This window comes from Acipenser ruthenus, chromosome 34 (assembly GCF_902713425.1).
Source record: "Acipenser ruthenus chromosome 34, fAciRut3.2 maternal haplotype, whole genome shotgun sequence".
NCBI lineage: Eukaryota > Metazoa > Chordata > Actinopteri > Acipenseriformes > Acipenseridae > Acipenser > Acipenser ruthenus.
In genome coordinates, this window is record NC_081222.1 from 11,560,232 (window position 1) to 11,582,999 (window position 22,768).

At 44.8% G+C, this 22,768-nt stretch overlaps 1 protein-coding gene across 1 annotated transcript; it reads left to right on the forward strand.

Moving 5' to 3' along the window:
- Positions 1-549: 549 nt before the first annotated feature.
- On the forward strand, positions 550-22,721 carry LOC117966864 (tetraspanin-1-like). Its single transcript, XM_034913655.2, has 8 exons — positions 550-862; positions 9,015-9,091; positions 13,934-14,140; positions 17,872-17,946; positions 18,756-18,863; positions 18,945-19,073; positions 19,684-19,776; positions 21,184-22,721. The coding sequence occupies exons 2-8, from the start codon at positions 9,035-9,037 to the stop codon at positions 21,235-21,237; spliced, it is 723 nt and encodes a 240-aa protein (XP_034769546.2). The 5' UTR covers positions 550-862; positions 9,015-9,034; the 3' UTR covers positions 21,238-22,721.
- Positions 22,722-22,768: the final 47 nt, after the last annotated feature.

Sequence of the window (22,768 nt, forward strand, 5' to 3'; positions counted from 1 at the left end):
GATGTCCGGCTGTCTGTCACACTTAAATTTTTACATGCATCTTGAACACCAATGATTCTGCATACTATAAATCAGTCCTTTTTAATATACTTTACCATGATAATAAACTTAGTCCTATGCTTACCTAAAGGCATCTAGTTCTTAAATGGACCTGTGTTCTATACTGTACTGCGTCTCATATCCCTGATCTTCAGTATGATTAGGATTAGGAGATGAATATTACATATATATCTATATGGGCAGCAGTGTGGAGTAGTGGTTAGGGCTCTGGACTCTTGACTGGAGGGTCGTGGGTTCAATCCCCAGTGGGAGACACTGCTGTTGTACCCTTGAGCAAGGTACTGTACCTAGATTACCTAGATTGCTCCAGTAAAAACCCAACTGTATAAATGGGTAATTGTATGTAAAAATAATGTGATATCTGTATAATGTGAAATAATGTATAATGTGATATCTTGTTACAATTGTAAGTCGCCCTGGATAAGGGTGTCTGCTAAGAAATAAATAATAATAATAATAATATATATATATATAGATAGATAGATAGATAGATGCAGCAATGCAACAATTTGAACAAATGTCAGTTCCATTAAAAGTGAAACAGCGTCCACAGTCATTATAATTGACATTATTATCTCTCTCCTCCTCGCATTTCATTCTAAACCCCTCCCTTAATCTCCCTGGATTTGCATCTCACCAGAGTCTGTTAATGATCAGCCACAGCGACTGCACTACTGGGGTTGGTAAAACCACACCTTTCCACAGAGAGAACAAATACAGAGAGAGAGAGAGAGAGAGAGTTCTGAACATCTCCCAGCCCTTCACAATCTAAACCCTTTGCTTGATTCTCACCTGCACTCAGGTAAGCTCAAACTGGTTTGAAATGCTTTTAATACCTTTGAAGAGCAGCTCATCCTGGAGCTCGGTCCAGTGCTGCTGAAACCTGACGGTCCTGTTCAATATACAAAGGGTTAGGCGCATCAATATCAGGATGCAAGGAGCACAGGAAGAAACAAGGATTCAGAAACACTGAAAGAAACTCCCTGAATCGAATCCCACACGTTTGCCATTCAGTTTAATCTGCATTTCTAAATTCAGCGCAGATTAAGTGTTGATTGGTTCTGGATGAAGAATTTAAAATCTGCTTTCTGTTTATTTTAGTTTATGTTTCTGAATTTCATTATTTTGTTTAATTACAGTTTTATAATTCCGTGATAATCAATTTGTATTTTTTTTATATATAACGCTTTACTGAGACCTGCATGATATTTAAAGCATTGAATCAGACTTTGTTTGAAAGGTTTGTCATTGAATTTATCAAGTTTTGCATGTCTAAGCTCAGCACTGTTGAGTGCTATGTAGTTGAGAATGAAATATTGAAAATGGAAGCAACAGTCCTGATTTTTAAAGTTTTTACGTTTTTAGAAATTTGAAAACGGTCTGCGTGAACTCTGTGGAGTTTGAGAAGTCAGCCTGATAAAACAAAATAAGCATATCTACATTATAAAATAGATAGATAGGACACTGCACATGGTACAATTAGACACGCAGTGACTGAAGTGGAGATTTCAATATTAAAATGACATTGACAGTGCTTGTACCTGTCTTTTGCTAAACAGGGTTTCATTATTATTAGTCTATTTAGCAGACGCCTTTATCCAAGGCGACTTACAGAGACTAGGGTGTGTGAACTACGCATCAGCTGCAGTGTCACTTACAATTACGTCTCACCCGAAAGACGGAGCACAAGGAGGTTAAGTGACTTGCTCAGGGTCACACAATGAGTCAGTGGCTGAGGTGGGATTTGAACCGGGGACCTCCTGGTTACAAGCCCTTTTCTTTAACCACTGGACCACACAGCCTCCTCCTTTCAAACAATGTATCTGATACAACAGTACCATTAATAAAACAACTGAAAAATTAAACTCATTGGTATAAAAATCAGCACAAGGATATTCTAATCTGTGTCTACATCACAGTCTACATGAACAGCTCCTGTGACCAAAAGGAAAATATGACGGAGAGCTTATCTCTTAAGATACTGCTAATGGAAGGGGGCTGGCACTTTCATGCATTAAATATTTTGTAAAAACAAAAAGTAGTTTTGGACACATAATGAATCTATTTTCCATTGAAAATGCTTTCTGTTTTTTCATGCAAATGCGTCTTCCATATGTCCCCATATATCTCTATATATCTGTCCCTGTACGAGGTTGCTCTGCGTGAAAGGGTTTTAAACACTGCTTTTGTAAACCAGGCAGCCATACAGTGGAGTAAAGATGTGATTGCACTGCACATATAACCCTATACCTTTCTGTATCACTGGAGAGGTTTTTAAATTGGTGTGCTATTGAAAAAATACCAAAGTGGTGCATTCATATGGGAGACAAAGGAAAAAAAAACTGATTATAAAACATGAACATTACAAACAGGGGGGGTGGGGGGGTCAGTGCCTGCTGTTTTTTTAAACACCAATGCACTATTGTGCCAAAGTGGCTAACAGTGTGCAGGTGTGCAGCGGTGAGCAATAAGCAGGCAGACACCGATAATCCAGGAGTATTTTATTTGTATTCCAATTTGTCTGATGACACAAAGACAGTAAATAATAACAGCGAGAACAGACAATGCAGCAGCATGTATTGTTCTGTTTTAATCCATGGGTTGGTCCCAAAATAATCGTCCTGATCTTAAACACCCACATGTAACACATTCACAAGGCCACAGTGCGTGATATAGGGCTCGTGGTGCAAGTACAGTTATTCGTGAACAAGGTGCAGTGCAGTCTGGGTAAGTGCTGGCCTTTGACGAGATCTCCAGATTGTTCAGCCGTCTAATAACAACAAACAAACTGGTTCCTTAGACACGACAAAACAAACAGTCATGATTATAATACACATTCTCCTTCCGGTTCAGCTTTGACCACACAAAGGAACAGATCGCTTCGCTACGTCCCCTTTTGTACCGTCAACCATGACCCCTTGGTTAACGAGCGCAACTGCTCCTCCAATCCGAGGCAGCCACGTCGTTTCCCTTCCGGGTCGATGATTTAGTGTACCAAGCTCCGCCCCCTTTCTAGATGGCCGACTTCCGCCTAACCCTGGGAATGAATTGTCTGGCCATCCAGTCCGGGGCACTCTGTTTCCTTTATACAGCGCCCTCACAGGTCGGGAGGGAGATTTATCACCAAGAATCATGCTGTCTCTGTCATAACTAAACAGCCAAATTCCTAAGTATTTGTAATCTGCAATTTTTATTAATTTATAAACAGGCAAATGTGCATTAACTAAATATGAACTCAAAATGAACAATATTTAACAACTCTGCTAAACAGTAATAAACTATAAAGTGGCAATATCTGTCCATATCTAATAAATCCATGTAATTCCTTGAAGTTATTAGTACCGGTTCAATATCAATGATTTAAACTCCAAACTTCGGTTACAAGTATCTATATACCTGAGAGCTTGCTGTCTTGCTGAACCACACCTGTTACCAGGAAGTTGCAAGGTCTATTATTTTATAATGGTCTATTGTGTGTTTATATCTGAGGCAAATTTGACTTCTCGTTTCATAAAATACAAAGAGACACACGCATGCACAATGACACACAGCTTTCACAGATTATAAGAGCTTTCAAAACACGAAACCCAAATTGGTGTCTATGGTAGCTAAAGGACAAGCAGACCAAAAGCTGTGGCTTGTCAGCAGTCCACTGAACTGAGTCAGGGCTTAAAGGACTGAATTAAACAGGGATGGAGCAAAGACCAGTGGAAGCACCCCTGCATTAACCTGTCCCCCTGTAACACCTATCACATAGAAAACAGCTAGTGTGCTTCCCATGGATGGAGGGGGGCAGGCTTCTGTTAACGCTGGTGAATAAAAGTTTTGCATCGCCCTAAAGAGCAAACTCATTCTGCTTCGTACAGTCGAATGAAACCTGCTGAATAATGTTACCTTAACATAGTGAATTACACACCGCTTTGTAGTTTTCCATAGACTTTTAATGATTTCGAAATCGAACATGAAATTACTGTACTGCTGTTCTGGCTTCCGGTAGACTTTTTTTTGCATTACCATTTTGTAGTGTCTTGGATAACATGGTGTTAAATAAAAGATCTAAATTATGTTCATGGAGTTTTTATTTTGAAATTTCGTCTTTATCCTAAAGTTCTCGGTGATGCTAAACGTTCGGCCGCAGCTGTGTGTTAGACGTGATACAGAGAGCTGGACATTATTATTATTATTTGTTTATTTAGCAGATGCCTTTATCCAAGGCGACTTACAGAGACTAGGGTGTGTGAACTATGCATCAGCTGCAGAGTCACTTACAAATACGTCTCACCCGAAAGACGGAGCACAAGGATGTTAAGTGACTTGCTCAGGATCACACAGTGAGTCAGTGGCTGAGGTGAGATTTGAACCGGGGACCTCCTGGTTACAAGCCCGTTTCTTTAACCACTGGACCACACAGCCTCCTATGGACAGATACTTTTGCTGACCTGGTCTTCACTGCGTCTGTCTACAGCAGGCAACTCAAACTGACGAGCCGCTCCTGGACTCGGAGTCCTCTACATTGAGGTCTGCCTCCCACCACCCCCCTTCAGTCTTGCTAAAGTTAGGAACTTGGCAAGTGCTGGTAACTGATTCATCTAGGACTGGAGCGCACGTGCCTAAACCCAAAAGGGGACGAGGAAAAGAGCGAGAGAGAGAACGAAGAGTGTGGGACAGTGACGAGCCTGTTTGTGTCACGCTCTGTGATCTGTTAAACTTGTATTCTTGAAACCAGGAGAAGGTTTTTAAATCTGTTTCCTTATTGGCTGTTTTGTCTCTGGATGGGCCTTCCCTTCGTGTTGGTCTGCGTGTTTTATAGTCCCCTCTGGTTTTCTTTGAACCCAACAACTGTGCATGGGTGAACAAACCAAGACTCCCCTGAGACTTAACATAGAGAGGGGACAGGGGTGGAAATAAGACTCCTGTTGCATAGCAGCTTCCCCAGTCCTGGTATTACTACACACTTGATTAGCCACAGTGTTATTGGTAGCAAGCTCAGATGTGTCTTATTAGACTCCTAGTAAAACCAGGATTGGATCAATCCGCTATACAACAGGAGTCTTATTTCCAACCCTGGGAGGGATAAAGATTTTTTTTTTTTTCCTTATAGGATAACCATGGCCTAGATAAACAAGACGGAATATGAGACCAGTATCTCAAAGCGTTATTTACAATCTGAAAACTGAAACGTTATTTAACCTTCATATGTCAACTATATTTGATCACGGGTCAAATTGAAAGGTAGCGTTGACGATGTGAAATCTCAAACAGTTTATGAGAACTTGCAAAAGGAGAGTTTTACAAAAACACTGAATTTGATTCCAGTTGTGTTCGTTAATTTAAAAAAATGCAATATACAGATTATTATTATTATTATTATTATTATTTAGTTATTGAGGCTTTTATCCAAAGTGACTAACAGAGGGGGTGAACTCTGCATCACAACTGCTGCTGCAGAGTCACTTCCAGTAGGACCTCGTTTGTTTTGCGTCTCATCCGAAGGACGGAGCACAAGGAGGTGAAGTGACTTGCTCAGGGTCACACACAGGGAGTCGGTGGCTGAGCTGGGATTTGAACCGGGGACCTCCTGGTATTGAGCCCCTTTCTAGTATTATAATTATTAAAAGTCATTTTTTATATTTTACTGTGGTACAGAAATTCGTTTTTCACGTGCAGCATTTGATTCTGTAAATAAGATAAAACGTCAAAATCGGTGCAAAATCAACGTGACGGAAGAGTTTCAGCTAAACGCCTTGATAAGCGCGGTGGCATTTAGCATTCGCATTTCACATGCAGTGAGTGCGTGTTTTACAGCGTTAATGAGAAGCGATCTCACCAGGCGCTTCCTGTGCTATTCCGATAGTCGTGATATTCCAATGACGTGATATTCCAATGACGTGATATTCCAATGACGTGATAATACTGAGAGGCGCTGTGAACAGTATCGGCGATGACGTGTGTTTAGTTTAAACTTGAATTGCGAAACGTTTCTTCGTTGTAAACTAAACTGAAGCAGGTACATGTCTGAACTTGACAGTCGTAATTCTGTCACATCATCGGATGGAAATGAACAGGTATGCGGCCAAAAAGACATTAAAACCAAGCTGTGGTCAAACAGTGCTGTGACAGAGTGATAGCGCGCAATGAGCAATGCACCGCTACCTGTTGTGGTTTCCACGGCAACGAATCCCGTTGTCCATTAACACTGTGCTGTTCCAGTGACTGCCCTCCCCTCCCTCTGCACGCAGGTTCATTCAGGTCAGTGCGAGGAATGGGTAGTAAAGCACTGTGCTATTCCAGTGACTGCCCTCACCTCCCTCTGCAAGCAGGTTCACTCAGGTCAGTGTGAGGAATGGGTAGTAAAGCACTGTGCTGTTCCAGTGACTACCCTCCCCTCCCTCTGCACGCAGGTTCATTCAGGTCTCAGTGTGGGGGATGGGTAGTAAAGCACTGTGCTGTTCCAGTGACTGCCCTCCCCTCCCTCTGCACGCAGGTTCATTCAGGTCTCAGTGTGGAGAATAGGTATAAAGCACTGTGCTGTTCCAGTGACTGCCCTCCCTCCCTCTGCACGCAGGTTCATGCAGGTCTCAGTGTGGGGGAATGGGTAGTAAAACTCTGTGCTGTTCTAGTGACTATTTATTATGAATATATATTTTACAAAAGTTAATTTTAAAATGTATGTAAACTGATGTATTACCAAAGTTCACAACGTTTTGGATAATATGTCAATTAGATCAGGTTTTGATTTTTAAATAAGAATTTTGCCATAGTTCATAAATGTTACTTATTAGTTTATTTGTTTTGCTGCGACGGGCCCAACATCAGCTCCAATAACACAGTTTATCCATGAAAATGTATTCTCGCAGGCGTTGTATAAACACACGTGCGCTTCATCCAAGGACCGGGTGATGAATTAATAGCTTAAACCAGGCACGAGATGCTAAGCAGAGTGCTGTTTTGATTGGGCGCCGAGGGGCGTGAGGAATCCCCCTGATGACATCACACGCAGCGTTGCCAGGCAACAGGACGCGGGTGTTGAATAAACAAAAGCGCTGTTTTTACCGGTGCCGGTGAGAAGCTTGCGTTTGTTTTGAAATTAGTATTTTAAAAAATAATTTGCTCCCAAACACCTAGTCACAGCACCTCAATACAGATAAATATACACCATTACAAGCTTATCAATCATAAAATCATAACCGGCTATCTGGCCTGTAAGTTTCCCCTGAGTGTTATATATTTTTTCTCATTCAGTTTTACTACATATAAAATTGAACTCTTTTTACATCGCTTCAAAAAGGCGAGGCAAAAATAGTCATTTGACTTTAGCAGAAGTTCACACAGACCCTGGCGAAATACACTTTGAAATATTGTGTTGATACAGCAGAGACGTCTGCTTTGCTGTGGAACTCAGAAAGCAGTATTATTAATATTAGGCGTTGCATTGAGTACACCATGTTCTCATTAATCGCATTTATTTTCAATATACAGTCTATTAAACTGTACGTGCTCCACATATTTAAATCATAAATAAAGCTTTCAAAATACTGAGCGCACTGCATTCTTATCGAGTGTTTTGCTACCGTCCTTTTTTTAAAAAAAAAAGAACATTCAAATACAGTACAGACTCACTTAAACGTAAAAATGTATTTTTTTTAAGCTGAGGGAAAACAAGGCCACTTTTTTTTCAGTTACAGTAGCTTGAAAGCTGCTTCCAGGAGACCTAGTCTGAAGCTGCTGTACCAAACCCCAAGTCTCCCCTAGTGTTCCCTCGCCTTTTGGCTTTCCCAAAACGATATTAATTGAGGTGGAAATCAGTCGCCTGTTCATTGTGAGTGATATTAACCACAGTGATATTATCAGGTGCGAGTCCTCCTTGACTCCCATTACATCCTGGCTGGGTCATTTCAATGCGGTGATAATAATATTTGGTTCCATTAACAGGGTCTCGTTTCACAATCATTAAACAGAGCTGAGAGGGAGTTGGAGATTAACAGAGTTTTACTTAAGAGTACAGAGTCCGAGAGTACAGGTAATAGCAATAAGGAACACTAAAAGGTTTGAAAATCGAAGCAGACAGCTAGGCAATGACAAGGCAAACACTCCCTCATAAAACCAGAAGGAAATCAACAGGGCCATGTTCCTCATATCTGCAGTCTTGCATACGCTGCTGTGTTTTCAAAGCCAATGTTAATTTGGTGCAGGTTTGCAATATCGCAGTTATCTAAAGTATTGTTGTTGAGCTTCCCTTTTTATTTAGCATTTTCTGTTTGTCTTCACAGCCTGGTACACCAGAGTGTCGCCGCGGATTTAGAAATACGTCGGAGTGTTGCAGGGGGGACAGGTTGGCGGTGACACTCTGGTGTACCGGCTGAACCTGGAGAGAAGACATGTTTGAGAGCTCTAGGGAAGCCATGGGGGTGCTTTAAAGAAGAACACATTAGTTAAGATAACTGCGCAGTTTCAGCGCAGCACATTGACAACAAAAACACAAGGAGACTTTACCCACAAGATGCTCCTGGCTCTTACTTCTAGACCTTGAGAGAGACTTCTAGTCAAACACTGGTCAAAGTTTCTTTTAGCACTGCTGTAGAAAGCATTTCAATCTTGTGTAACTGTCTTTGAGAATTTGTGATACCACAAGGATGGAAATCGCTTGTTACCTATACACCGGGGGCTAATCAAGCTTGTGGTAAAACCTGGAATGGGTGAAACTGCTGTGCAATAGGACTCTTATTTGCATCCCTTTTAATATAAAGAACTGTCAAAGTTCAAGATCTCTATCACAGGAATGGAAATAAGACTCGCATAGCAGTTTGATCCACTCCTGGTTTTACTATGAGCGCACCTGAGCTTGTTACCTAATCAAGCCTGTAGTAAAACCTGGAGTGGGTGCAGCTGCTATGCAGTAGGAGTCTTCTTTCCACCCCTGCACAAGACTGATTTCTCTTCTTTTTTTTCTGTAGGAAAGACGTCGTGAAACAAGATGGGCTGCTTTGGTTTCCTAAAAACGATGATGTTCGTATTTAACGGCGTCATATTTGTAAGTCCTTGCAAAGTCCCTTGCTGACTGGTTTGAAGGTTTAATGATCTTTTAACAAAGTGCAGTTTTGACAGAATGTTACAACAAATGTGTATTAGTATCTTAAAACATGGAGTCTGTTTCTACACCTGGTTGAAGAAATCCCCACCCCTTCAACGGCTTAACCAACCAGCTGCTTCCCTTATTGACTGACATGCTCTGCAGCCAGTAACATGACCCTGGCAGGACGTGAAGCAGCTACAGACTTCCTGCAAGGCAAATCAAATTAAAACCCTGTAATAAAATGAACACAAGCGCACATTTTGAGAACTGTGTAGCTAAGCGCAATATGGGTCAGTTTTACTGCCTTGTTTAGTTAGGTAAAGTTATCTGAGAGAAATGGTTTTTATAGGGGACAACAGTACACAAGCCCCTGGGAAGAAAGCCAGCTCAACAAAGAGTATAAGCCAGAATGTCATAAAAGTGCCAAGAGCCAGCAGTTTCGGTGTTATTTGTAAACAGTATTATCAAGCAGGAAACGCTTAAAAGGTTAGTCGGAGGTTTATCACCTGAAAGAGAACAGCACATGATAGCATTAATATGTGACTCAAGGGGGCTGTCCCAAGATCAAATGGCCTTTAAGTCTCCTCTTCCTGGATGTTTTCCTGGATATTTTATTTCCTTCAGTATACCGTTCCCTGTCCCTTCATTATTAACTTTTCCTTGTGATATTTAATTTCCTTTAGTGAAAAAAGAAAACCGCCACCCCATTCAATTTCAATGGAGCCATCTTTCCATGTAACGTGATCTAACTATTCTTAGAACTGCATTTCCTTATCAGCGCGATGTTATTTGATTTTCCCAGTCATTCAGTCATTGGATTCGAATGAACATACGAAATGTAAATAACACAGGAACAAAAAAAAAATGAACTAATTCTCTCGCCCACATACCTTTCCTTATTTGCTTCCTGTTCCTTGTCTAGTCCTTGAAACTTTTTAAAAACAACATTCCTGGTTTTCAGTTTCTTTTGAAGGAATCTGAGTGGATGTTTTAGAGAGAATTGTTCAGCTGCTTTCATTGGAAGCCCATTGAATGGACTAACAAACAGTGACTTCGATGGAAGAGAAGCTCATTGTAATAGAATGCTCCCCATTACAATTCTGATCAGTGATGTGCTGGAATTGATTATAAATGTAATTGAAATTGAAAAATGGACCCCAGGCTGGTTCATCGCAGTATGTTCGCTACTAAAGACCATTCGAAGATGCTTCTAGTTAGTTCCCCACAAGGGCTTTTTGCATCATCAGTGTGGCTAATGAAAGATAGGACCTTCTGCGCCAGGGTGAGCTTCACTGCTGACATTACCATGGGCTAGTTGAGTTCATTGAGCTGCTAACGAGACAGTGTACTGTTGCTGTTTTAAATTCATTAGAGGCTCTCTTGCACAGGTATAGAAGGCGAGACTAGTAATCAAACGAGAGCAACCGGAATTATCCCGGGTTTAAAAGGCATGTCGTATGCAGACAGGCTAAAAGAATTGAATCTGTTCAGTCTTGAACAAAGAAGACTACGCGGCGATCTGATTCAAACATTCAAAATCTTAAAAGGTATAGACAATGTCGACCCAGGGGACTTTTTTGACCTGAAAAAAGAAACAAGGACAAGGGGTCACAAATGGAGATTAGATAAAGGGGCATTCAGAACAGAAAATAGGAGGCACTTTTTTACACAGAGAATTGTGAGGGTCTGGAACCAACTCCCCAGTAATGTTGTTGAAGCTGACACCCTGGGATCCTTCAAGAAGCTGCTTGATGAGATTCTGGGATCAATAAGCTACTAACAACCAAACGAGCAAAATGGGCTGAATGGCCTCCTCTCGTTTGTAAACTTTCTTATGTTCTTATGAGTCTCTCACGTTGATTCCAGTATTGTTGTTCATCAGATGGGGAAGATCCCAGCGATGTCAGAGTCTATATATTTGCAAACGGTCAGAATTGCAGCACAGACCTCTGCTGACACGAACACAATGCTTGTTTTGCTTTTCCAGTAAACCAGGTGGGGTCGGCAACATAAAAACAACACAGACTATTGTCACAACGAGCGCCTACCAATGTGTGGTTAATGCTGGCAGCTGACATGCAAATGATCCAACTTCCTCTTCCTCCTCCTTCTCCTCCTCCAATAACGTACCTTCCATTTTTCTTTTCATTGTTAACATCCCGACAGCTTTTTACACTTCTAATTTTAAAGTCTGTTTCAAAGCTCTTTTCAAACTGTCCGCTCTAGTGCATTGGGGTTTTGAGATCTGTCCTCCTAAATCGCTACAGGAAGAGCAATTTGTGTTTATCGCTGCTTGTTGTTTGACAGCGTGGCTATATAATCCTTACACTACCAGTACACTAGAGCAGCCATTTTGAAAATAGCGCTAAGTGTACAAAGCTGTCAGGATGTTAACAAGGTAAAGAAAAATGACAGCTGTGTTATTTAAACAGTTGTAGCAACACGTGGGGACGGGTAACCCGTGTTTTTCGGAGCCCCAGTACTAACTCTTTAAGTTTCACGTTGACCCAGAGAACTACTGGGATCCTGAATTATTATTATTATTTATTTCTTAGCAGACACCCTTATCCAGGGCGACTTACAATCGTAAGCAAAAACATTTCAAGCGTTTACAATACAAGTAACACAATAAGAGCAAGAAATACAATAACTTTTGATCAAGTAAAGTACAAGTTTGACAAACCACAATTCAATAATATAGCAGGTAATAGTGATACTTACATCAGGATATGATTAAATAGTGATAGTTACATCAGGATGTGATTAAATACAAAGTACTACAGGTTAAAAACTTGGCAGATTACAGTATTCTGAAGTACAGGATTAAATGCAGTAAAATAGTGGGCAGATAGGAGCAAAATAAAGCACATTTACATGAAGGGTGATAGTGTCCCAGGATACAAACAGAGGAGTTCTACAGGTGCTGTTTGAAGAGGTGAGTCTTAAGGAGGCGCCGGAATGTGGTCAGGGAATTAAAGTGAGTTGAAATGGTCTTCTGTAGCTAGGCTTGAGGGTGTGGAGCTTAAACTTTTTAAAAAATGAGTTCCATTGATGTGTTGAAAAACAGAAACAAGGACTGGAAACCAAAGGACACGAGTGTGAGAGAATGACAGGCACTTCAAGCCTTTCCCCACTCCTCGGAGATGGGTTCATTATTATTTATGTCTTAACAGACACCCTTATCCAGGGCAACTTACAATTGTTACAAGATATCACATTATTTTTTTACATACAATTACCCATTTATACAGTTGGGTTTTACTGGAGCAATCTAATAGGTAAAGTACCTTGCTCAAGGGTACAGCAGCAGTGTCCCCCCACCTGGGATTGAACCCACGACCCTCCAGTCAAGAGTCCAGAGCCCTGACCACTACTCCACACTGCTGGCCGTTCTGCTTTCTCAGAGAGCAGGGCTTAGTCCCTGCCCATTTAAGATCACCAAACTCACCATTGTGACCCTTCCCCGTCTGAACCCACACTGAACCGTCAAACGCGTCATGATCCGTTTCTGCTTAGAAGGCTGTTTTTATTTTATTTTTTTCTAACCCTAGTACCAAAGTGCACAAGCGAGAAGCAGCAAAGTTAATTTTCAAGCCACTTTTTGTAATAATTGACTGGTTTTATTCCTTGTATAAAGGTAACAGCAAGCGAATGTAATTGCACTGTAAATGCGAAGTAAAAACCTATATTGGCATTCTGTCACGCCGCTGCTTACTCAGGATCCTGATTTGACTTGACGTCAAACCTGAGCCACATATGCAAACGAGGTGGGTCACGTGACATGCGATCCCAGCAGTGTTCTGAAACTAGTTTAGTTCAGCCACAAGTCTAACGGTACCGCACTTGAATTCTGATTGGACCTGAGAATTGAGCAGGAACAGCCAGTGCAATGCTCCGATCTGAATCCACGACACCGCCCCCTCCTGACTGGATTTTTAAAGAATATTTCAAACTGCAGCCCGACCGAACCAAAAAAAAATATATATATATATCTCTTGTAAAATGTAAACTGGGCCTGAGAGTAACGATGTGTAACTGCAATTTTATAAGTTAATGTAATTAGTTACAGTTTGGGTTAAGGAAAAGTAAGGGGGTTACTTATTTACAAATACAATCTTGTTTTTGAAATGTAGACGTTTACACAAAGTAAAATGCATTAGCGCATTACAGTATACACAAGTCATTGCTGTAATACATCGTTACAGTGTGTCTACAATACAGCCCAGGACACCCATATCACAAATATTTGCCTTTTATTTAACTAAGGATATGTATGTAAAATGTGGTATTTTGGGATACAATGTGAAAGCCTTTTACTACAAAGAAACAGCTGTTCTATATCCAGCACCACACTTAACAAGACTGGACTGTGGTTCTGTATCTGTAGTTATACATCGTACAGGAGCTGCTATTATTAAGGAAAAAAAGGATCACATTCTTCGCAATTGTATGAACAATAATCAGTCAGCTGGCAACTGGTTAATTGCTTGACGTTTGTATCTGAGAAATGATACAGGGTGTCAAGTAACTGAGTTCATGCAGGGTGTAATCGGTTAGTATTTGTTTTAGATCATTCAATAGACCCATAACCAACGTCCTTGAAATTCTTATTTATATAATCAAATAGCTCGCGATGTTGAGAAACTTCAGCTATACACATACACACACAGTAAATAAAGATTAGCCATTAAAACGATTCAGCCATACAGAAATCTACATTTAACTCCCAGGCCTGGATACAGATTACCTTTTAAAAGCAGCTTCCCCCACACTGTCTAAAGGCTTGTGTCTCTTCCTCAGCTCGCTGGAGCTGGAGTTCTCGGAGTGGGGATCTGGGTGAAAGTGGACGGAGCCTCGTTTACTAAACTCCTGGACACGGTCAGTCCGGACCTGAGCCAGGTGGTGAATGTGGGCTACCTGTGCATTGCCGTGGGGCTCGTGCTTCTCGTCATGGGCTTCCTGGGCTGCTGTGGGGCCATAAAGGAGAGCAAGTGCATGCTGCTGCTGGTGAGTGTGGATCTCAGTGTCACTGCTGGGGAGTGTGGATCTCAGTGTCGATGCTGGGGAGTGTGGATCTCAGTGTCGATGCTGGGGAGTGTGGATCTCAGTGTCACTGCTGGGGAGTGTGGATCTCAGTGTCGATGCTGGGGAGTGTGGATCTCAGTGTCGATGCTGGGGAGTGTGGAGCTCAGTGTCACTGCTGGGGAGTGTGGAGCTCAGTGTCGATGCTGGGGAGTGTGGAGCTCAGTGTCGATGCTGGGGAGTGTGGAGCTCAGTGTCGATGCTGGGGAGTGTGGAGCTCAGTGTCGATGCTGGGGAGTGTGGATCTCAGTGTCACTGCTGGTGAGTGTGGATCTCAGTGTCACTGCTGGGGAGTGTGGATCTCAGTGTCGATGCTGGTGAGTGTGGATCTCAGTGTCACTGCTGGGGAGTGTGGAGCTCGGTGTCGATGCTGGGGAGTGTGGATCTCAGTGTCACTGCTGGGGAGTGTGGAGCTCAGTGTCACTGCTGGGGAGTGTGGAGCTCGGTGTCGATGCTGGGGAGTGTGGATCTCGGTGTCGATGCTGGGGAGTGTGGAGCTCAGTGTCACTGCTGGGGAGTGTGGATCTCAGTGTCGATGCTGGGGAGTGTGGAGCTCAGTGTCACTGCTGGGGAGTGTGGAGCTCAGTGTCAATGCTGGGGAGTGTGGATCTCAGTGTCGATGCTGGGGAGTGTGGATCTCAGTGTCACTGCTGGGGAGTGTGGAGCTCAGTGTCACTGCTGGGGAGTGTGGATCTCAGTGTCGATGCTGGGGAGTGTGGATCTCAGTGTCGATGCTGGGGAGTGTGGATCTCAGTGTCAATGCTGGGGAGTGTGGAGCTCAGTGTCACTGCTGGGGAGTGTGGAGCTCAGTGTCGATGCTGGGGAGTGTGGATCTCAGTGTCGATGCTGGGGAGTGTGGATCTCAGTGTCACTGCTGGGGAGTGTGGATCTCAGTGTCGATGCTGGGGAGTGTGGATCTCAGTGTCACTGCTGGTGAGTGTGGATCTCAGTGTCACTGCTGGGGAGTGTGGATCTCAGTGTCGATGCTGGGGAGTGTGGATCTCAGTGTCGATGCTGGGGAGTGTGGATCTCAGTGTCGATGCTGGGGAGTGTGGATCTCAGTGTCACTGCTGGGGAGTGTGGATCTCAATGTCACTGCTGGGGAGTGTGGATCTCAGTGTCACTGCTGGTGAGTGTGGATCTCAGTGTCACTGCTGGGGAGTGTGGATCTCAGTGTCACTGCTGGGGAGTGTGGAGCTCAGTGTCACTGCTGGGGAGTGTGGAGCTCGGTGTCGATGCTGGGGAGTGTGGATCTCGGTGTCGATGCTGGGGAGTGTGGAGCTCAGTGTCACTGCTGGGGAGTGTGGATCTCAGTGTCGATGCTGGGGAGTGTGGAGCTCAGTGTCACTGCTGGGGAGTGTGGAGCTCAGTGTCAATGCTGGGGAGTGTGGATCTCAGTGTCGATGCTGGGGAGTGTGGATCTCAGTGTCACTGCTGGGGAGTGTGGAGCTCAGTGTCACTGCTGGGGAGTGTGGATCTCAGTGTCGATGCTGGGGAGTGTGGATCTCAGTGTCGATGCTGGGGAGTGTGGATCTCAGTGTCAATGCTGGGGAGTGTGGAGCTCAGTGTCACTGCTGGGGAGTGTGGAGCTCAGTGTCGATGCTGGGGAGTGTGGATCTCAGTGTCGATGCTGGGGAGTGTGGATCTCAGTGTCACTGCTGGGGAGTGTGGATCTCAGTGTCGATGCTGGGGAGTGTGGATCTCAGTGTCACTGCTGGTGAGTGTGGATCTCAGTGTCACTGCTGGGGAGTGTGGATCTCAGTGTCGATGCTGGGGAGTGTGGATCTCAGTGTCGATGCTGGGGAGTGTGGATCTCAGTGTCGATGCTGGGGAGTGTGGATCTCAGTGTCACTGCTGGGGAGTGTGGATCTCAATGTCACTGCTGGGGAGTGTGGATCTCAGTGTCACTGCTGGTGAGTGTGGATCTCAGTGTCACTGCTGGGGAGTGTGGATCTCAGTGTCGATGCTGGGGAGTGTGGATCTCAGTGTCGATGCTGGGGAGTGTGGAGCTCAGTGTCGATGCTGGGGAGTGTGGAGCTCAGTGTCACTGCTGGGGAGTGTGGATCTCAGTGTCACTGCTGGGGAGTGTGGATCTCAGTGTCGATGCTGGGGAGTGTGGATCTCAGTGTCACTGCTGGGGAGTGTGGAGCTCAGTGTCACTGCTGGGGAGTGTGGAGCTCAGTGTCGATGCTGGGGAGTGTGGAGCTCAGTGTCGATGCTGGGGAGTGTGGATCTCAGTGTCACTGCTGGGGAGTGTGGATCTCAGTGTCACTGCTGGGGAGTGTGGATCTCAGTGTCGATGCTGGGGAGTGTGGATCTCAGTGTCGATGCTGGGGAGTGTGGATCTCAGTGTCGATGCTGGGGAGTGTGGAGCTCAGTGTCGATGCTGGGGAGTGTGGAGCTCAGTGTCGATGCTGGGGAGTGTGGAGCTCAGTGTCGATGCTGGGGAGTGTGGAGCTCAGTGTCACAGCTGGGGAGTGTGGAGCTCGGTGTCACAGCTGGGGAGTGTGGAGCTCGGTGTCGATGCTGGGGAGTGTGGAGCTCAGTGTCGATGCTGGGGAGTGTGGATCTCAGTGTCGATACTGGGGAGTGTGGATCTCAGTGTCGATGCTGGGGAGTGTGGAGCTCAGTGTCGATGCTGGGGAGTGTGGAGCTCAGTGTCGATGCTGGGGAGTGTGGAGCTCAGTGTCGATGCTGGGGAGTGTGGAGCTCAGTGTCGATGCTGGGGAGTGTGGATCTCAGTGTCGATGCTGGGGAGTGTGGATCTCAGTGTCGATGCTGGGGAGTGTGGATCTCAGTGTCACTGCTGGGGAGTGTGGATCTCAGTGTCAATGCTGGGGAGTGTGGATCTCAGTGTCGATGCTGGGGAGTGTGGATCTCAGTGTCGATGCTGGGGAGTGTGGATCTCAGTGTCGATGCTGGGGAGTGTGGAGCTCAGTGTCACTGCTGGGGAGTGTGGATCTCAGTGTCGATGCTGGGGAGTGTGGATCTCAGTGTCGATGCTGGGGAGTGTGGATCTCAGTGTCGATGCTGGTGAGTGTGGAGCTCAGTGTCGATGCTGGGGAGTGTGGATCTCAGTGTCGATGCTGGGGAGTGTGGAGCTCAGTGTCACTGCTGGGGAGTGTGGAGCTCAGTGTCGATGCTGGGGAGTGTGGATCTCAGTGTCACTGCTGGGGAGTGTGGATCTCAGTGTCGATGCTGGGGAGTGTGGATCTCAGTGTCTACTTATTGATTCCAATATTGAAAAGTTACACCCATACAGCTTAAACGTTTATTGTTAGACACAACTAATGTGGCACTGAGTTATAAACAGAAATCAGTTCATGATCGGTTACCCGATTCTCTGGGAGACAGCTCGGGTACGCAGGTGGTCTGTGGTCAGGAGAGGATTCAGGTAAGTGCCTGTCTTGTATATCTTACCTAAACGTGTGTGTGAAGCTAAACCAAGGTCCGCTGAGTTCCCACACTCCACTCGGTTCCTTGTCTTGAGGACAAGTCCTCTCTCTGCTGATAACAGCATGCCCAGCAGCTGTGTTCAGGGCAGTGTGCTCCATGACCTTCATTAACCTTCATTAACCTTTGTTATGCTTCATTAACCTGCACCTTCAATCCAATCCCCTGCATCAGTCACACAGCTGTGTGCTTTCTCTCCCCAGTTCTTCATCATTGTGCTGTTGATCCTCGTGGCACAGGTTGCTGGAGCTGTGGTGGTTCTTGTCTTCTCCTCTCTGGTAAGAAGGAACCTGTATTGTGTCCTCTCAGTCCCTCAGCTCTAACCACTAGAGCCACACTGCTTCCCTCCCTCCCAGTCCCTCCTCAGCTCCACTAGAGCCACGCTGCTTCCCTCCCTCCCAGTCCCTCCTCAGCTCCACTAGAGCCACGCTGCTTCCCTCCCTCCCAGTCCCTCCTCAGCTCCACTAGAGGCATGCTGCTTCCCTCCCTCCCAGTCCCTCCTCAGCTCCACTAGAGCCACACTGCTTCCCTCCCTCCCAGTCCCTCCTCAGCTCCACTAGAGCCACACTGCTTCCCTCCCTTCCAGTCCCTCCTCAGCTCCACTAGAGCCACGCTGCTTCCCTCCCTCCCAGTCCGTCCTCAGCTCCACTAGAGCCACACTGCTTCCCTCCCTCCCAGTCCCTCCTCAGCTCCACTAGAGCCACACTGCTTCCTTCCCTCCCAGTCCCTCCTCAGCTCCACTGGAGCCACACTGCTTCCCTCCCTCCCAGTCCCTCCTCAGCTCCACTAGAGCCACACTGCTTCCTTCCCTCCCAGTCCCTCCTCAGCTCCACTAGAGCCACACTGCCTCCCTTCCTCCCAGTCCCTCCTCAGCTCCACTAGAGCCACACTGCTTCCCTCCCTCCCAGTCCCTCCTCAGCTCCACTAGAGCCACACTGCTTCCTTCCCTCCCAGTCCCTCCTCAGCTCCACTAGAGACACGCTGCTTCCCTCCCTCCCAGTCACTCCTCAGCTCTAAATCACAAAAATGGTAGTAAAAAAATGTCTTTTAACATTTTTTTTTAATGGATTTGAATTGATTTTTCTAGGCTGATGTAATTGTCGCTCAGATTGGAAATGTTGCGAAAGACAGTCTGGAAAAGGACTTCGGGAAGCAAGCGGACATTACGACCGTGTGGAACACGACCATGGAGCAGGTGAGAAGAGCCCGAGGCTGCTGGCCTGCCGCAACGTTAGGAAAATCAATTCTGATGCCAATGTTTCTTTATTGTTTTTAGCTGGAGTGCTGTGGATTCAATAACTACACAGACTTCGACAACTCTCCCTTTAAGAACTACACCAAACACTACCCCTCGCAGTGCTGCAAGAAGACAGAGCCCTGTACCGAGGCTGAGGCAAAGACATCGGTACTCACTTCACTGATATTTATTGATCTTTCATAGATACACCTTCAGTATAAATTACAAGGGTCTATTGCAATGTAGAGACCATTATCTTGGATCTACAGCTCTGGCTAAAAGTTTAGCATCCCCCTATAGAGTGAACGAATTCTGCTTCGTACAGTCGAATGAAACCTGCTGAATAATGCTACGTTAACATATTGAATTACACACTGCTTTGTAGTTTTTCATATACTTAATGAAAAAACTGACATTTTACAATGTGACATTTCAAAATCTAAATACTGTACTGCTATTATGGCTTCCGGTAGACTTTTGCGATATCATTTTGGAGTTACAGTGATTACACAATGTTAAATAAAAGATCTAAATTATGGTCTGTCTCAGTCCTAACATTCTAGGTGATGCAAAACATCTGGCCACAGCTGTATAGCGAATGCTTGATACTGGAAGGGTTAAGGAACTGGGGGGGGGGGGGGGGGCTAAATTTGTATCAAATAAATTGGACTAAATAAGTGATTTTATGTCATGGCATCACTCTTTTAAGGTGATGTTTTTACCCTTTGGTATGATTGACACCCCTTGTTCTAAAATGTTTTTAAAATCTCTTTTCCAGCAAATCGCCGGGTGTTATAATGCGATCCTGAATTTCTTGAAGGACAACTCAAAGATCCTGGGAGCGGTAACCTTGGGGATAGGTGGTCTGGAGGTACGGAGCGAAAAAAAACAACCAAACAAGAAAAAACTAAACAAGGCCCTAAATAAAAAAGGTTTAGACATTGTGTACCGAACAGCTCGTCTTAATCTCAACGTGAAGCCGTCTCTATCTGACTTTTTCACTGGCTTGTTCATACGCCTCCACACAGAGCGTGTAACATCAAGTGCTGTATGTTTGTCACTTCACAATCCACGGGACAGAAACAGCTCATGAAAATCAAACTAATAATACAGCATGCGCCTGCCTTTGATTTAAAAAAACGTCCAGTTTGAGAGAATTAAAAACATTGCTTAATTTTGACATTTTGACCTCCTTCCCAATATATTCCAACGCGATAATCGTGTCCCGAGAGGCATGTTGGTTAGTGTGTTTTTGTCACGTTAGCGGAGGTGTTGGGTATTCGCGCGCAAGGGGAACGCCACCCAACAGAGATTCAATAGGAAGACGAGGCGACAAGCTGGGTTTCTTACACTTAAAGGTTATTTTCAGCCCAGCCGCACCTCAATTCTGATCTTTATTTGACAAAGAATTGCAAACAGATTTCTCCCAATGTGAGCAAACTCATAATAAAGTGCATACTGAGCAAGCTTGAGGCGTGGAGACTGAACTGCTCCCTCCCTCACCCCCTAAGAGAAAGGGTGCTCCCTCCAGTCCAAGGCAGGCTTGAGGCATGGAGACTGAACTGCTCCCTCCCTCACCCCCTAAGAGAAAGGGTGCTCCCTCCAGTCCAAGGCAGGCTTGAGAAATGGAGACTGAACTGCTCCCTCCCTCACCCCCTAAGAGAAAGGGTGCTCCCTCCAGTCCAGGGCAGGCTTGAGGCATGGAGACTGAACTGCTCCCTCCCTCCCTCACCCCCTAAGAGAAAGGGTGCTCCCTCCAGTCCAGGGCAGGCTTGAGGCATGGAGACTGAACTGCTCCCTCCCTCACCCCCCCTAAGAGAAAGGGTGCTCCCTCCAGTCCAGGGCAGGCTTGAGGCACGGAGACTGAACTGCTCCCTCCCTCCCTCACCCCCTAAGAGAAAGGGTGCTCCCTCCAGTCCAGGGCAGGCTTGAGGCATGGAGACTGAACTGCTCCCTCCCTCACCCCCCCTAAGAGAAAGGGTGCTCCCTGCAGTCCAGGGCAGACTTGAGGCATGGAGACTGAACTGCTCCCTCCCTCACCCCCTAAGAGAAAGGGTGCTCCCTCCAGTCCAGGGCAGGCTTGAGGCACGGAGACTGAACTGCTCCCTCCCTCACCCCCTAAGAGAAAGGGTGCTCCCTGCAGTCCAGGGCAGGCTTGAGGCATGGAGACTGAACTTCTCCCTCCCTCACCCCCAAGAGAATGGCTAGTAATATCTTTCTACATAAAACCCCAGAATGCTGTTAAATAACTGTGTGTTTTTTTCCCTTCTAATTTCAGATTGCTGCAATGGTGGTGTCCATGGTGCTGTACTGTCAGATTGATTCAAAGTAGCCCAGGGAAAACTGGATCAGCACAACCTAACAAGACGACAACCACGAACCTCCCACGGACACCCCAGAGAAGCACAGACCCCAAAACCCCTTAGAAAAGCGTCCCAATATAGTCAACCATTTATGTATCCCTTTTTGTCTTTGAAACCCACAGCCAACTGTCTTTGCAGTTTTTAATCACAGGCAGCTGCATGCTGTATTATTATTAGCTGTTTGATTTGTATTAGCTGGATTATGAGGTGCCAAACATACAGCGATTAGCTTTGCCTGCGCAGCTGCATGCTCTGTGTGGAGGCATTATGAACAATCCAATGGCTAGCTTCAAATCACATGCATGGTTTTACCGTTCTGTACACTTGGTGAGGCTTGCATCCGAGGGGGTTAGTTTTGAGCTGCTCTGCAGATCCAATCGCCAGCCGTGCCCCCCCTGTAACGCAGGTTAGGTCAGCCCTCCTAGAGCCGTCTAGTGCACAGCGAAACCAAAGGAAGTCCCAAGTGGCAGACCACTAGATGACGCTGGATCTTCTTTCAGAGACTGATCTAGCCTTGTCTTTATAAGTCTATGGCAGTGCAGTTAGAACTGAAGAGCAGCTCCTGAACTCTCAGTCCAAGCAGCTGAACAGCATAGCGAGTAACGATTAGAAAGCAAATTCAGTGCCAGTTAAACACGCACAGATATCAACATAGGATACAAAGATACGCGCTCTTTCAAGGTAATATAGACCCCTAACAAGGTAACGTTATTGTAACACATGCCAAAGCTTATGGGATCGTTCCAGTACAGTCCATACAATGTGTATATATCTATATATCAAATACACATCCTATTGCAGTCTCCTCGTGTTGTCTTATAACGCTGAAATAAGGTAGAGGAATTGATTCGCTTCAGCACACACTCAACCAACGCGCTTGTGTTTATTATTATTATTAATAATAATAATAATAATAATAATAATAATAATAATAATAATAATAATGTAATTGCAAAAATAAGTCTTTATTAAGTACATCATAACAGTAAACGATCATTTCGACCCTTCGGTCTCAGTCACATCAGCTGATAATAGGTTCACTTCTCGTCCCCATTTCTAACGAGCAAAACATGTCAACGCTGAACTGAATCAACATTCAGCTTAGCAGTTAACATTAGATAACACTAGCACTTAAAATCGTTAACTCGTGTTTCAAAAAGAAATCTGCAATGAGATTACACATGAAAATAAAGTTAGAATCAGAATTTCAAATAAACTATACACACACACACACACACACACAAGTTGATATGTATAATAAATGACAGGTTTTCATATTGAACGAAACCTGTCATTTTGGAAGCCTTGTGCATTTTATAACAACGATGTATTAAAAAATTATAATATATATATATTTGTGTCTCGATGTAGGCTTATAAAATCAAATCCACTTTGTGAAAATTAAAAAGGTTTTGTTTATTGAATTGTTGAAATAAAGTAAATTATTGTTGTATTTTTGTGGCTTTGTGTGTTTTACAGGAGTTACAGGGTGTTTTCTAT

Excerpts from the sequence above, each read along its gene's own strand:
- LOC117966864 (XM_034913655.2), top strand. The coding sequence starts at position 9,035 with ATGGGCTGCTTTGGTTTCCTAAAAACGATGATGTTCGTATTTAACGGC. Across the intron at positions 17,947-18,755 it reads TTCTTGTCTTCTCCTCTCTG|GCTGATGTAATTGTCGCTCA; the intron begins GTAAGAAGGAAC and ends TGATTTTTCTAG. Across the intron at positions 19,777-21,183 it reads TGGGGATAGGTGGTCTGGAG|ATTGCTGCAATGGTGGTGTC; the intron begins GTACGGAGCGAA and ends TTCTAATTTCAG.